This window comes from Phocoena phocoena, chromosome 16 (genome assembly GCF_963924675.1).
Source record: "Phocoena phocoena chromosome 16, mPhoPho1.1, whole genome shotgun sequence".
Classification (NCBI taxonomy): domain Eukaryota; kingdom Metazoa; phylum Chordata; class Mammalia; order Artiodactyla; family Phocoenidae; genus Phocoena; species Phocoena phocoena.
In genome coordinates, this window is record NC_089234.1 from 15,142,132 (window position 1) to 15,159,299 (window position 17,168).

Below are 17,168 nucleotides of genomic sequence, written 5' to 3' on the forward strand. Positions count from 1 at the left end.
AGTGTTAGTGAATCACTGTTAATTAATGCAGTCATCACAACTACTAGAAAAACAAATGAAAAGGCACACATCTAAATGATGGTCAGTCAATAATGTCATAAAAATAGAGGAATGATAACGGTTATATCTAAATTGCTAAAAATAAATGTTTGAACCTAGTATCTTATCTAATTGTTGTAATAAATTATCTTACAATGTAATTATCCACAAGGCTCTGCTCCATTTTCTATCTATTGGTGTTAGATGAAAGGTTACTCCAGAATACCCTTTCTATAATTTTCAAACAACTCAAAAATTAAGTTCTACAAGTATCTTGAGCAATAGCAATATCACAGAATAAGCATCTAATTTCTCAAGGAGTCATTTTCAAACAGTCATTTGGAAATACAGCCCTTACGTGTTTGCCCAAAAGAATAATAGTTTACATTCCTGTTAAAACAGAATATTTACAACATAAATAGTAAAAAGAAAAATAAAATTTAAAATGTTGAAGGGAACAATAAGCTTTTACCCATATTTAAATTTTTAACAATGACAGGACATATAAGAGATACTGTGTAAGTAACAAAAGTAAGGGATAATGTAATGAATAACTCTGGTCAACAATCATGGCAGTTAAATTGTACACTAAATCTACACTATATGCTCAAAAAATTTTCTATCTAATATATTCTCTCCTGTTCATAAAACATTTCATAATAATTTGTACATACATAATAAAGAGTTTTAAATTGATACTGAAAATGCTGTGATTTTAAAATTTTTAAATTAAATCTTACTACCTGACTACTAACAATAAAATATTTGGAAACAACCAAAATTCCCAAACTGTGAGAACTGATAGAAACACGTTCTTTATTAAACCACTAAATAAAGCATAACTTAACCTTTTTTACAGAATTTAAAATTTTATAATTTCTCTAAAATAAAAAGATAACTATAAAATATATATCTATTAATTCCTTTGTCAGCTAGAACTCACATTAATCTATCCAAATACAGATAGTTCTGAAAACAGATTCAATTCACTTTAAAAGAATGAAATATGTACAGCAAGAATAAGGGGTATTTATTAATAAATCTACATTTCTGAAACAGTAACTACTTATCTCCGTTATATCAATGTTGACATTATTATATATACCCCTAAGTTGACAGTCACAGCATCATCATAGTCTTATACCATCTTTGAAGTTTAGCCATCAACACCTATGCTAAATTTATTTTTGCAGTAAAGATGAGTATATATTTAAAATTAATAAATTATACAGCTACTTTTCTACAACTGACTATAAATTCATCAATTAAACATAACTACTCACCTAAGTACAGCTATTAAAGGTGCATATATTGAATCTCCATCATAAACATACATATGATCCCAGCTACATTCTGTAGCAAAATGATTGAATCTTAATCTTAACACTGCATTTGGACTGAAAAAAAATTAAAATATTTTAAAATTAATATGTAAAGCACGGTCTAAAGAAATCTTAGAGTATTTTATTAAAAACCTATTTACAGCTAATTTAGCTATAAATCTATACATCATCAGTATAAAAGATTGATAACCAGTCATATCTAATTTGTAAAAATGATATACAACTCCAAAATCTATTAACCAGCCATATGTATGTATCATCCTTTTCTAAAAATTTCGTCAAGAGGAAATGTTTTTTGTCTTATAAATATTTAGTCAACAGGAAATGTTCTATGTCTTGACTAAGGTGGAGGTACATAAATTGTATACATTACTGAAACCTTACTGAACTGTACACTTAATATGGGTGTATTTCATTGTATGCAAATTGTACTTGAATAAAGTTGATTTTTAAATTCAACACTCAAGACTGTTCTTATTTCTATGAACTCTTAACTAGAGGTACTAATAAGGTCTTCAAATTTTAATCAAAAGGTCTCAATACGATATACTCTTATTTGTTAACAAATGAATGAGACCACAGGTACACAGGGAATTAATAACCTTGAAGTTTTAAAAAACCTTTAAAGTAGCAAAAATAAAAACCCAGTTTTCCAAATACACTCTTTAAAATCATAACATAGTTCAAAAACAACTCATATCATTTATGATCCAGTCATAATATGTTTAAATAGATAAATTCAGTCTCAAGCCCTAATTACTGAAAAATGCCTCTAAAAGGACAATTAACTCTCTCTTTTACAAAATGTTCTTTTTTTTAACACCCTTAGAACTAAAATGCTGAATAGTATGAACCAATGGCATAATTCAGCATGGAATATTTTTATCCTTTCTATGCAGTCTTCAAATTCCATAACAAGCGATTTAAAAGAAACCAAAAATGCATACTTGACTTAATGCCATAGTAACATAACTTAAAAATAAATATATGTAAAAATCAAACTATTATCACAAGTAAAAGGGTATTGTAATTTACATTAAACATTATGTCTAAAATTTATCAATCCCATTTTAAAACATCATGAATAATGTTTTCCAATAATAAGCAACAGAATAAACTATATAACTATGAAGTTGTTATATTTTAATGCTTTAACACTGATATAATCACCTTCTTTATCATTTCAGAATAAATAATTTAATGCAAATTGTATACTTACTAGCCTTCAATTAGCCATGTACATTTAGTTTTATACTTATAGTTAATTGGACCATCTGTTAAATATCCAGAAGGTTCTGTTAACCTAGAAAACAAAATCATGAAAATGATTACCTTAAAGTAACTTTAAGACACACAGTAGCATAAAAAATTTAAAGAGACACTAAACCAAACTTCCAAACAGGAGAATTTATTTACAACTTAAGAAAATTTTCAGATTGCCATATATCATCTCTCTAAATCTCAAAGGAAACTTATTTTGAATTTCTTTAAATTTTTATGTATTATGATTGTTTCATTTTACAAAGTGGAAAAACACATTGAAAGACAACATTATACAGATGGGTTCGATGCTAATGCAAAATAGATTGTTAAGCTTACTCTGCCCAAAAATTAGATAGATGCAAAAGAAAGAAGATCAAATGCACTCTGAAAGATGCAGATCTATGGAACAGAGAATAGTATATATACCTAGCACTTTTGGAGGTTACATTGTTAGCTATGTTTGCTTTTCATGCAGCAAGACTGCTAAAGTAGCTGTCACCAGACTTTATTGAGTTCATCAGCTACCTGATTTTAGAATCATTTTCTTTCATCAACTTTATATCTAGTCCAAGAACTCAGTCAATTTTAAAAGTAGGGTAAATCAAGGGTTTTGTAATTATCCTCTATTTTAAACACAGAAAAGAAAAAGATATTTAGAAAAGCTTCAAATTTTCAGAATTTTAAAATATTTAAACAATAACCAATTCTACTTCATTTTGTTCTCCTTAGCTCCAGCCCAATTATATTTTATCAACAAAAGACAATATTTTAAATAACTAAGATATCTTCCCATTTAGCCTTTATGTATTTATGTAGACATACACACACATACTGGCTTATCAGTCTTTATATATCCCCATATACATACACACACATATTTTTATACATACATACATACATGTCTACACAGACATCAGGGTAATTATCTAGTTTTAGACAAAAATTAAATTTTCCTTATAGCGTAGAGTCTCAAAAACATTAAAGGAAAAGAGTTTCACTTGCCTAAATCGGGGATAACCAAAAGGTCAATTAATGTAAATGTTATTTGAAAGTGTTTCGTAATCCCTGCAAATTAGTTTGGGTTTAAAAAAGGGCTAATTCATGCTTGGAAAAGTGTTTAAACATTCCAATGTTCTCAAAGTAATATAATAATAAATTGAGCATTTTACAGTATCAGGTATCACTGTAAGCTCATAATGTGTTACCTCACTTAAAAATCTCAAAAGCCCCATAAGATAGTAATTATTAATTCCATATTACAGATGAGAAAACTGAAGCACATTTTAAATAACAAGTTAAATAGCTTGTCCTGATTTTTCACTTCCAATAATAGCTCCAGATGAGCTAATTCAGACAAAACTCCACTGAAGATAACTTAAAAAGCTAAAGGACAATTGTTAAATCTTATAAGTAACAAAATGGTAAGACCTACTAAGCCAAGATCCAGAAGTTGCAAATTCTTTAAAGAGGAACCAGGCATCCAGAGCTACTTCTGTTATGGAGAATTTTATCTATTTATTAGAGACTGCCAAAAGGCTGAGAGTACTTTTGATAGCCTCAAGGAAGAAGGGGGACAAAAGCTGGATGCAACAACCTACAAAAGGTAGGGGCTCAAATAAACAACACAGCACTCTGAACTGGGGCACAAAGATTTTCTATAAGGGTAAAGGTGTACCAGAAACCAGCCATTACGTGGACTGCAACCCAGCTACAAGTCATCAGGATGACAGAAAACCCCAAGACCTACCACTGGCTTAAGGTGATACTAGAACTATCATGCCAAGGCTCCTAACAGAAGATACAAAAATATTCTCTGAAGAAAGATAACATTATCCTAGTCCTCAAATTATTTCTACCAATAATTTTTCAAATAAGATGTCTACTATGATCAAAGATAGTAAGACACATAAAGATAGATAACAACAAAACAAGAACCAACAGAATATCTTCAGGAAGAGACCTGAAGATATTCCAATTGTGGAGATTATCAGATGTGCCCTACAAAACAAATATGACGTACTAAGTTAAAAAAGACAAACGACACAATTTAAAATTTCGGCAGTTAACTGAAAACTGTAAAAAGTAACAGTATATTTGAAAAAAATAATGGAAATTCTAATACTGAAAACTACATTAATCAAAATTAAGAATTCGATGGACGGGTTTAACAACACATTAAACACAGCTAAAAGAGGATGAGAGATCTAGAAGACAGGTCCATAAAAAATATCCAAACTACAGCAGGATGATTGAGGGTTCAACCCATTGGGTGTGGGTCACTCCACCAATTAAAACTCCAAGGAGCCAAGATTCTAGTTGAGGGCAGGGGAAATACAGTATGGGGAGAGGAAGAACAGAACCATACACATCAATTATGGTCTTTTAACAAATTAAATAGGTAAGTATCCTAACAACTTTACATAGTTTCTATTTGATACACACACACACACACACATATCCTCTCTCCTTCACATTTTTATTTTATTTACAAGCTGTAACTTTACAATTTAGACTTTAGATAATGGAATATTTAGTGTGACTATGACTGAATATGAAGAGCAATTAACATAACCAGTGATAGATACAATGACTCTCGAAACCTGTGTTTCCTCCTTTTGGACAGAGGATGAGAACTTCACTTGGAAAAAGTGTATCTTCTTAGGTAGAAGTACAGCTTTGTTGGTTGCTGGGGAGTTCACGTGTGTTTAGAAAGATGCATACAGAAGACGCTGAATAATTAAAGGGCAGACTGTGCCAGTTATCCATTGCCTCCCACCTCAAAATTCAGACTTTTTGCCTACTTTATGAAAATGGATCTGGGCCCTTTAAATATTTTTTTTTTCCAGATGGCAGGATGCTAAGCCTGCAGGCTTTGTCAATAGAGCAAGCTGGAGAGACTGCAGGAGGAAACAGATTTGCTGCGAAGTTCCAATGTACTCACTCAACAAGCTCCTGCAGCACTAGGTACTAGGCTCCTACGTACCTGATGGCCACCAGCACCCAGCCACCAACAGTTTCCCCCAGCACTTCCCCTCAGGCAGTTCTGCAGCAGAGGCCTCCAGTGAGACACCACTCTGTGAACAGCTTTCCCCAGCATCCCATAAGTAACCATGGCAAGTTCCAAAGGGCAGATGTTAAGTAAGTTCCGCAGGTACAGCTTTACAGTGACTTTTCTGCCATTCAGTAAGCCACAGCCTGCTCTCCCAACAAGGTCTGGATCTCAGGCCAGGTCACAGGGACTCTCACTTAAGTGTTGAATCTCAGCCATAACAGTAGTAGTGGCTGCTCCTTGTATCTACTACTTCTATATTTTGCAGAGTTCTCTTTACTTCTTACTAGCCAATTTCTCGTTGTTCCAATCTGTGCTACAGTCAATAATCCTTTACATTAAACCTTTCCTATTAAAATTACTGTGTGATTCTCTTTCCTAATTGTACCCAAACCAACCAATAATAATAAAGGATATGCAAAATAAAATCACAATAGCGTACCACTATGGACCCAACAGAATAGCTAAAATTAAAGAGATTAATGATACCAAATATTGGCAAGGATGTGGAGATAATTCTCATAGGATAAATCAGTACAACTTTAGAAAGTAATCTCATATTATCTCGCATAGCTGAAAACAGACAGTTGCCAACAGTGTCAGCATTACACCATATCCTCTCAGAGCCTCTGACCATTTCCATACACTCCAGCCTGACTTTCTCGGGCCAGCACCTGCATCTATGTTGAAGGGCTCCCTCTATCTACTAGAACCCACTCTTCCTATGCATGTGGTGGGCTGAAAGTGCCTGTGAATCAACATCCTCCCAGGGAAGCCCTTAGCCAACGAATGATTTGGAAAAACTCCAAACTTTCTTATCTCTTTGCTGCAATAATAATGAAGTGCACTTCCTTGTGGGATTTGGCTCCAGTCACCCAGTGTGGTACCTGACTTGATAACATACCTCCCTTACTGGCTGCTTCTCTTCTATCACTTCTGTCAGTGTCCCTGAATCTCCCAAATATACTACATGTGCTCAATTCTTGTCTCAGGATCTGCTTCAAGGTGGTAGAGGGGAGTGTGACCAATCTAACAGTACCAGGAACTTCAAGATGGGCTCTGGGGCTGTATCACTCACTGGCCAGATGGCAACAAGAGTCACAATGAGGGTGGCAGAGAGAGTGGCAATAACCTGTGGCATGCTATAGCTCACAATGACAAAGGCTTTCACTTTTGCTGAATTGAGAGAGGATACCAGAGGAAGGTGGTGCACTGACTAATGCAAGAGACTTATGTGACATCTCTAATATTTGAGAAATAAAATAGCAAGGGTAGTTACAAGGACTGTGGAATTAGTTGACTGATGTTAGAAGCCATTGATATGCTAAAGGCAGAAAACTGCAGCAGAGTGCCTGTACTAAGACACCGACACATAAGCAGCTTGCCCCAAGACCCTATAAGACTCAATTCACCAACCACCAATTTTAGATACAGTGTAAATGCCAGGGGACTCTGTAACATTTAAAGAGACTATTTCTGAGGCCAGGGGGTTGATCAAACTGGAAAACCAGCCCAGGACCAGATTATGAGAGGAGCAGAATTACAGAAAAAGTTTAGTTCACAGCCCTGGCAAGACTTCAGTGCTAAAGAGAGTGCCCCAATACCTAGGAGGGTGCCACCTGGTAGATGTACTTGAGAACCTTGAACCTCTAGATTTATTTAATCCTTTGGGCCTGCAAAAGTCTTTTAGAAACCAGGGCTGACAGTAAGAAAAATAAATTCTCACCCTCTTTAAATGACTACAGGCATGTCTTGTTTTCTTGTACTCCACTTTATTGTGCTTCACCGATATTGCATTTTTTACAAATTGAAGGTTTGTGGCAACCCTTCATGGAGCAAGTCTATCAGTGCCATTTTTCTAATAGCATTTGCTCAATTTGTATCTCTTTGTCACATTTTGATAATTCTCACAGTAGTTCAAACCCTCCACCAGCAGAAAGATTGAGACTTGCTGAAGGCTCAGATGATAGTTAGCATTTTTTAGCAAGAGTATTTTTTAATTAAGGTACGTACATTGTTTTTTAGACATAATGCTATTGCACACTTAATAGACTACAATATAATGTAAACATAACTCTTATGTGCAACTACATTATTGGGAAAACCAAAAAATTCATGTGATGCTTTACTGCAATATTGGCTTTATTGTGGTGGTCCGGAACTGAAACAGCAATATCTCTGCGGTCTGCCTGTACTTGTTCTTAAGCCACAACAAGAAGTAACACCAGAATTGAATTAAATCAATGTAATCAATCAATGGCTACAGGAACCATGTATTCAAAAGCCATGTAATTAGTGGCAGCCCCATATACAGTGACCATTCAAAAATAAATAAACTTAAAATCCCCAAAAGTTTGACAACTAAGCAATAGACTAATAAGTCTCAAGGACAATTAGAAAATATTTTTAATTGTTAATACTAAAACCACACCATATCAAAATTTATGAGATGAAGCTCAACCATTGTTTAGAGAGAAATATATAGCTCTAAATGTATATATTAAAAAGCTGAAAATCAATTATTTTGATATGGGAATTTGAGAAGCCACATGCCTGCCCAGGGAGACTTTTCTTGGACTACAAGTTCAGAAAAGACCTGAGAAGACTCTACACTTCCACCTCTGGCTACTTTTCAGACTCAGAGCAAGAAGGAAGTGAAGGGTAAGGCAGAGTCATAAACAATGTGGCTAAGCACTGAAGCAGTGTCCCAACAGAGTCAATGTGCACAGAATGGGAGAATTCTTTATTTTTTCTTGACTCCAGGCATTTGAGGAAATCTATGTCAAAACACTAGCTTACCATAAACTAAAGGAACAGAGACTTTAGAAACCACACAAAACAAAGAATACAGTCATTACAAAAAATAGCTTAGAAAAGTCATTAAACAAATACACAACTACAACCACATGTAAGAAAAACAAACCCTGAAGAGGGGGAAGAACTTGATTTCTAGAGTTATCACATTATAATAATCAAATGCCTGGTCTCCAACAAAAAAATTACAAAGCATACAAAGAAACAAGAAAGTATAGCCCATTCAAAGAAGAAATGAACAGATACTGTCTTTCAGGAAACAGAAATTGAGCTTGTTGGACAAACACTTTAAATCAACTGTTTTAAATATACTCAAAAATTCTAAAGGAAATCATGGACAATAGCTACAGGAAACCAGGAAAATGATGTCTCAACAAACAGAAAATATCAATTAAGATTTAGAAATGTTATGATCACAACCTCATATAAATTCTGTATAAAAGTTCCTCTTGATCTAAACAAGGCTTAGATCCATCAGTAGGGTCCACTAAACAATCCTTCTCCCTAGTTCCTAACCGACAGTTGTAACAAACCCTTAAAGTCAAAATATTGCTATAATTTAAATTACAAAAACCCCAAATCAGGGCTGAATCAAATGATACAAATTATCAGACATAAATCAAGCCTGTATGATAACAGTTTAGAGCCTCAGAGACTTAATTTTAAAGAAAATTCTAATTTGTTCCATGACCTTACACCACCACTTCTATTTCAATTTCTTCTCTAATGGAAGAAGAGAAGTGTAACATATTCAAAAAGTACCTTAATACATAGTCAAGAAATATATAGCTCTTTTAATGAGAAAATAAAGCCGGAAATTTAAGAACAGGAAGCTTTGCAACTATCACCTACAATATAATCTATCTTCCTAATTAGGAATATACCTCCCAAACTGCGTATGAGGAAATCTAACACTACTGGGGATTTCTTTCCCCAAAACCCCTCTATTTCTCTACCACCCCACCTACTCGAACTGACCCAGTTCTGTGCTATGTTGGGAAATTCCTTACCCTTAGTTTAAAATAGATTTCCCCTCCTCTAAAGAAACATATACTCTAGGAGCTACAACTATAATCCTTATCTCCCACCTATAAGAGGTGATGTGAAAGAACTGTTATGTTTCCCCACCTAGGCTACACAACAGGAGTACATGAAAGCCACCCACTCTGTCCCATCCGCTTCACCTTCAGAGGCACAATTACAGACTTAAAAGAAAACTCTACTCACCACAGCCCCTGAAATCCTTCTGTACCTTCATCACCCATTCCTAACAAAAGCCCCTACCAAGAGCCTACCTTTGCCTCTACTTACTGCAAAGAGGTTTCCTCTTTGCCACTTTCACTCTACTAGAAACATGGAGGGGCTGACACCAACCAAGACAAAAGGATGGAAAATCCTTTCTCACCATCAAGAGATAGGAGTAAGGGGGGAAAACTCCTACCACTTCCACAATAAGGAAGGAGCAATTCCTCCTTTGTACTTTCCTGATCTCTTCTTCAGCTTGAAGAATGTTCACCTCCATGCCACTTGAGCAAAGAACTCCCATTACACACTTTGGACATCTTCACAACCTGGAACTGTTCTTCTAAAATTCAGAAGTCTTACACTCCAGGATTACACTCTGACCACAAACACCTAGTTTCCAATCTATTTCTTCACTTCTTACTCTTAACATCATCTGTACATTCCAGCTGGGTAGAGATTTTCAAAAATTAGGTAGCATATAATTCAGCTACACAAAAGGTAAAACAGGCTTCTTCTATATCTAATGCCGTTTCTACAATGCATTCTAAGTTTCAAGTAATTAACTTATTTTTAATTTATAGCAATCATGTTCTTGGATTGAGAACCATATTGACATGGTTAATCTAGATCAGGGCTCCATAAACTACTGGGCTATTGCCGATTTGTGTAAATGAAGTTTTATTGGAACACAGCTACACCCATTTGTTTACATATATCTAAGATTGTTAACATGCTACAAGAACAGAGTTGATTATTGGCAACAGAGACCATCTGGTGTACAAAGCCTAAAATATCTACTATCTGGCCCTTTACAGAAAAAGTTTTGCCAATCCCTGTCTAGATGCCTGCACATGCCCATATGCCTTGCCAATGTCTCATCTTGCTGAAACTGCCCAATCTAGAGCCCTTAATCAAATAAGCATGCTGAGCTGTTTATAACACAGGAATGGCCACTACTAAATGCAGGAAAACCAGCACAAACATTAAACAGAACTAAAATTAAATCAATTAAAGTTTTATTCTCCATCCTAGCCATGAATAAAAAATTTGATTAAGACATGTTAAAAATAAGAAAAATGCAATAGTTTTAACATTATAAAGTATTACAGGAAACAATAAATCCTGTTTATCAAAGTATCTGGTTTTACTGCCAGCATAACCACTCTACAAAGAAGAATCAGATCCACTCAGGGCTAGTCTTTACACAGAGTTGCCTTTGGAAGCCAACCTCACATGCAAGTCTTTTGTTAAACAGTGTTTTTATTTAAAATATTATTAATATTTATTTTTAAACAATATGAAGAGAACCTCTAGATTATATTATGGGTATTTTTTTCCTCTCTGCACTACGATACGTTATTGTATTACACCGTGCTGAGCTTGCACTTCTTCTTGTTTTCTTTATAGTGCATTCTGCATCCCTCACTCCCAAGTCTGCATTCTCTGTCCACCTGATCCCTAATAAAAGTTTAGGTGACCTTGTCTGCTAGAGCAGAAGTCTCCAAACCTTAATTATCATGCTCTCTTATCAGTAAGAATTTTTATCATGTAACTCAAGTAAATGTATATTTACATGTTAATAAACATATACTATTTTAAATATTGTACACTATAAAGTATAAATTTTTAAAATCAAAATTAAAAATAATAGTAGTATAAGTCCTAATGCTTTCTTCCCACACTCCAGTAAGTCACTTTGGGTATCATCCCACATTTTTTATTTTTTTTGCGGTACGCAGGCCTCTCACTGTTGTGGCCTCTCCCGTTGCGGAGCACAGGCTCCGGACGCGCAGGCCCAGTGGCCATGGCTCACGGGCCCAGCCACTACGTGGCATGTGGGATCTCCCCAGACCGGGGCACAAACCCACGTCCCCTGCATCGGCAGGCGGACTCTCAACCACTGCGCCACCAGGGAAGCCCTGTCCCACTTTGAATGATCACTAATTTGTACAAATCATATCCTGGCCACAAAGGTACTGATTTTATTAGTTAATATTTTCCCCCCATGTAAGTACACTAACGAAGCTGGCTATACCAGTTGGACTGGCCATCAGCACACTAACTAAACTGTCTACAGACTGGCCTCAGTGACAGCAAACAGTATGTGCTTAGTTAGCTATCAAGTCTAATATCAAAAGAAGGAGCTAATTATACCTCACCCTCCAGGATTTGTGGTGGAAAATCACTGAGATAACCTCCCTTTTGCCATACAACATAAAATCATGAGAGGAACACCAGGGGGCAAAGGTCATGAGGGCCATCATAAAATAAATGGCAAGCAATATTCTTGGCATGGGAGATAAAACTGTGAATTATGGAAGGTCTCTAGAAAGCAGATTAGTGACCTGGGGGACAGGGAGAGAATGGAGAGTGAATGCTCTTGAATACAAGGTTTACTTTATGGAATGATAAAATGTTCTAAAATTATGGCTATAGTTGCACAACTCTCTAAGTGCATCTTAAAAACCATTAAATTGTGTACTTTAAACTGGTGAGATTTATGTTATGCAAACTACATCTCAATAAAGCTATTAAAATAAAAAACAAGAAAAACTAAGTAAAAAAAGTCTCTGCCCTCCTGGACCTTACATTCCAGAACAATGCTGTCCAACAGAACTTCCTGCAATGATAGAAATGTTCTATACATGTCCAGTACGGTAGCCTCTAAGCACACGTGGCTATTGAGCCCTTGAAATGTGGTCAGTGCAAAAAAATGAACTGAATTTTAAAATTTAATTTTAATAAATTTTAACAGCCACATGTGGATAGTGACTGACACACTGGACAACTTAGTGCTAGAAAGAGGGAAGACAATATACAAACAGCAAATAAATGTAGAGCATATAAAGTAATGATACATGTCAAATAGAGGGGATGATGGAGCACTCCCCATCATACAGATAGATATCTATAGAAATATGTCAGGTGTGTGTGTGTACATATATACACACACATATATGTATACATATAAATATACACAGATATTCATTGTATCTGTATGTACCTACATGTAATATAGATATTCAGATTATTTGAATACTATAATATTTCAATTAATAGGAAATTTTTTATCCTTGTTATATAATCTTCCTAAGCTTTTTTGAAAAAATAAATTAAAAAACTACTTTTGAAATCATTCCATGTGTTGAAAAAATGTTTTTTAATTCTACATACACTGTGACCATTATTTGGGTTCCTTTTCTACAGTACAGTGATGCTCACCATTTTGAGATCCGAGATCACTTTTGAGAATCTTGTAAAAGCTATTACCTCCTGCCTAGAAAAATTCATATAAATAATATTTTATATACAAATCTGAGGATTCACCAACCACTCACAGCCTATCCAGGAATGTGACATTAAAAGTTCCTGTTATGGGCTTCCCTGGTGGCGCAGTGGTTGAGAGTCCGCCTGCCGATGCAGGGGACACGGGTTCGTGCCCCGGTCCGGGAGGATCCCACATGCCGCGGAGCGGCTGGGCCCGTGAGCCATGGCCGCTGAGCCTGCGCTCCGCAACGGGAGAGGCCACAGCAGTGAGAGGCCCGCATACAGCAAAAAAAAAAAAAAAAAAAAAAAAAAAAGTTCCTGTTATAACATACATTTAAATAATCAACAAGCTTGGAGATAAATAAAATATTGCTATATCATAGAGAATTATTTAAAAAGCTTAGACTTTTCTTATGGTATCTCTGTGTTCTGTAAAACGCACTCATTCATACTAACTTCACAAAGGACACGTAAGAACTCTGTAGAACAATACTCTCTTTTCACTGAAGAATAAATAAGACATGACTGAGAAACTAGAAGAAACAGGCAAAACTTTAGAAGAGCTACAAGAATCTCAGCCTGGTCACCTAATGGGTATGTTACTCAGACTCCCTAAGCCTCAAGTTTCCTTGTGTGCAAAACAGTTATAACAATAATGCTTATTTCACAAGGTTTTTTTAAAACCGTAATGCCATAAAACTTATCAAGTGTTCAGTAAAGCAGCAAACTAAATCCATGCAACATTCATGGCACATTGGCAGAAACAGATCTCAATCCCATGTCAATTTGGTATCAAAACTCATGATCCTAAGTACCCCTATGTTATCTGGAAATCCAGAAGATTATGAATTTATAACTGAGGAGAAACTTCTTATTGAAGAGTAGAAGATGGCTTGCTATAGAAAATGAGCCAGAAAGACATGTTTGGCAACTCAGCTATCACTTAGTAGCTATCAGACTTTGCATAAATAATTGCTTCAGGTCTTTCACTCTCTATTCCCACTGTAAAATGAGAATAACAACATCTACCTCACAGGATTTTCATCAGCAATAAAAAAGGCAATACAGGTAAAAGCTTTTTCCACCACATAATATCATTTCTCCTCTAAACTCATAATTTAACGTGTGAAATGTTAGTTTTAATGCTATTAATACTAGTCTTACATGAAATAGTTAGAATAATAAATTCTACTTTCTGGAAAAAATTCATTATTAGCATAATTATATTGTCATAAAATACAAATGAAGCCTGGCATAAAACTTAATACATCAAAACGTGAAAAATGATCTTAAATCTTCTATTTTTTTTATGAGACAGAGAATCAACTTGAAAATTCCTAATTTATACAGTGCTTTTATTTTTTAAATGCTTATTTTACCTACAAAAAAAAAAAAAAAGAATCTCTCCCTCCCCACTGGGGGAGAATGTGTGGGTGGAGTCACTTCAACCATCCCTACCCTGTACTAAGCAAATGCCAGCAAAAAGGCAGCACCCTTGCCCCTCACCACTAGGTGTGCAGCAGCTGCAGAGACTCGGGGTGGACCATCTCTGCCCTGAACCAGGCAAATGACAATAGAGTCAGCTCCCCTTATCCTCCTAACAAGAGAATGGAAAGAAATTACAAAGATGAGGAAGGTGAAAAGGGGGATTCTTTAAATCTGTGTATGAAGTCCTGGGCATGCCCTCGGGTGCCATATGTGAAACTGATCAGAATCAACACAGCAAAACTAAATTGTAACTAAGTGGGCAGTCTAATCTCAGCACAGAAGAGAGCCAGCACACTCCTAGGATATGGCCAAGAGAAATTAAAGCGTATGTCCATGCCAAAACCTGTACACAAAAAATTCAGAGCAGCATTATTCACAGTAGCCAAAAGGTAGAAGAAACAACCCAAATGTCCATCAGCTGATAAAGAGAAAAACAAATGTGGAATACCAATACAATGAAACTTGACAACATGCTAAGTGAAAGAAGTCAGTGACAAAGAACATATAATTATATGATTCCATTTCTATGAAATGTCCATAATAAACAAGCTCATAGAGAAAGTAGATTAGCAGCGCCTACACTGGTGAAATTGGTGGGTAGGGAAAATGGAAAGTGACTGCAAATGGGTGTGGGTTTGCCTTATGGGGTGATGAAAAAGTTCTAAAACTAGAGAGTGGTGATGGTTGCACCACTCTCTGAATATACTAAAGACCACTGAATCATACACTTTAAAATGGTATTATGACATGTATGAATATTATGGTATATAAATTATAACTCAATAAAGCTGTACTTTTAAAAAGTGAGCTAGGTCATACATGCCAAAGCGAGTTGACTGCCTCCTAGAACAGAATATTTAAATAGGAACAAGAGTCTCATACATAATACTCAAAATATCCAGGATACAATCCAAAATTACTTGCCATACAAAATCTCAACGCATTTGAGAAGAGATAATCAGCAGGTACCAGCACTGACATGACAAGGATCCTGGAATTATCTGTCAAGAATCTTAGAGCAGCTCTCAGAAAAATGGCCCAATAAGCAGCTTCAGACACTTTTGGAACAAATACAAAAATATAAGTTTCAGCAAAGAAACAGAAGATGTAAAGTAGAACAAAATGGAAAAATATAACAAATGAAACGTTTTATAAAAACTCACAAGAGGGGTCCAAGAGCAGAACAGAGAAGATAGAGGAAAGAATCAGTGAATATAGAGATACGTAAATAAAAATCATCCAGTCTGAAGAGAGAGAAAACAGATTGAAGGAAATGAACAGAGCTTTAGTGACTTAAAAGTTAGTAACAAAAGATCTAACATTTGTCTCATTGGAGTCACAGAAGGAGAGGAAAAAGTGTGGAGCTGAAAACAATATCTGAAGAAATGATAACAGAAATTTTTGCAAATTTTGAAAAAAGATGTAAACTTACAGAACAAGAAGCTGAGCAAAAAATAAGCAAGGTAAACAAAGAATTCCACACCCACACACATCATAACCAAATTTCTGAAAACCTAAGAGAAAAAAAAAGAAAGAAAGAAAGAAAGAGGAAGATGACACACTACCTAGAGGAGAACAACAATTTGAATGACAACAGATCCCTCATCAGAAACCTTGGTACCACTCACTACCTTAAATACTCCAGTTCTTAGGCAAAGGAAGATATGATCAAATCTGTGTTCTATCAAGCAAACTCTGGCAGCAATAAAGGACAGATGAGCAAGAGAAAAAAACAGAAACAGAAAGATCAATTAAAGGGCTACTGCACACACACAAAAAAAAAAAAGGGCTACTGCAACAACCCAAGAAAGAAATCTTCAGGACTTTACAAAAACGATGGCCGGAGAGATGGCAAGGATGGCAAACCTTGAGAGAACGGCAGCAGCACATGCACATGCAGATCAAATCCTAAGAGAAATTCTGTCTCTTCAAAAGCAAGAATAACTGGGGAAAAGTGCCCCTTCAAGCCAAAGAGTGTGGGGGGAATCCTGAGGAAGAGGGAGCTGGAGATGCAGATACCCTAATTCTGTATATGAACCCACGTTAAGACTCAAGCTCAATCTGAGCTGCTCACGTGTGGGACAGACCAAAAAGCAGCTTATCACAGGCTCTGAGAAGTGAATTAAAATTTAAAACACCACAAAGTCTCAGACTAATCCCTGAGTGGCATGTGTGCATTTAGATCCAAAGCTTTGAAAATGGAACGAAGATTAGAACCACTGCCCTCCGAAAGCAAGATAGGGAATTTGCTACTTGTACCTAACCGGTTAGTTGCCTACTAAATAAAAATAAATAAGTAAATAAATAAATCAGCATTCTCCAGGGAATAACAGGACCAAGAACCTACATAACATTCAGAACATCCAGAATAAATCCAAAATCACTCAACATACAAAGAACCAGGAATATGTAACAGATTCTCAATGGAAAAGATAATCAATAGATGTCACTCCTGAGAAAATCCAGAAATTGGAATCATCAGACAAAGACGTTAGGTATTAAAACTGTACTCCATGGGATAAAGGTAAAGACACTTAAATGAAATGGGAGGAGAAGTTTTCAACAGGGAAATAGAAATCATAAAAAAGAACACGACAGAAATGTGGGGACTGAAAACTATATCTTAACTTTGAAAATGACTGGATGGGTTCGAAAGCATA

The 17,168-nt window shown here is 35.5% G+C and overlaps 1 protein-coding gene across 1 annotated transcript in view; it reads right to left on the bottom strand.

Annotated features, from left to right (window-relative positions):
* ATRNL1 (attractin like 1) overlaps positions 1-17,168 on the bottom strand; it is a 691,263-nt gene that overhangs the window by 662,431 nt on the left and 11,664 nt on the right. The window contains exons 2-3 of the mRNA XM_065893763.1: positions 2,602-2,685; positions 1,323-1,436 (exon numbers count right to left, since the gene is read on the bottom strand). Of these exons, the coding sequence (XP_065749835.1) occupies positions 1,323-1,436; positions 2,602-2,685 (198 nt within the window). The remainder of the gene's footprint in view (positions 1-1,322; positions 1,437-2,601; positions 2,686-17,168) is intronic.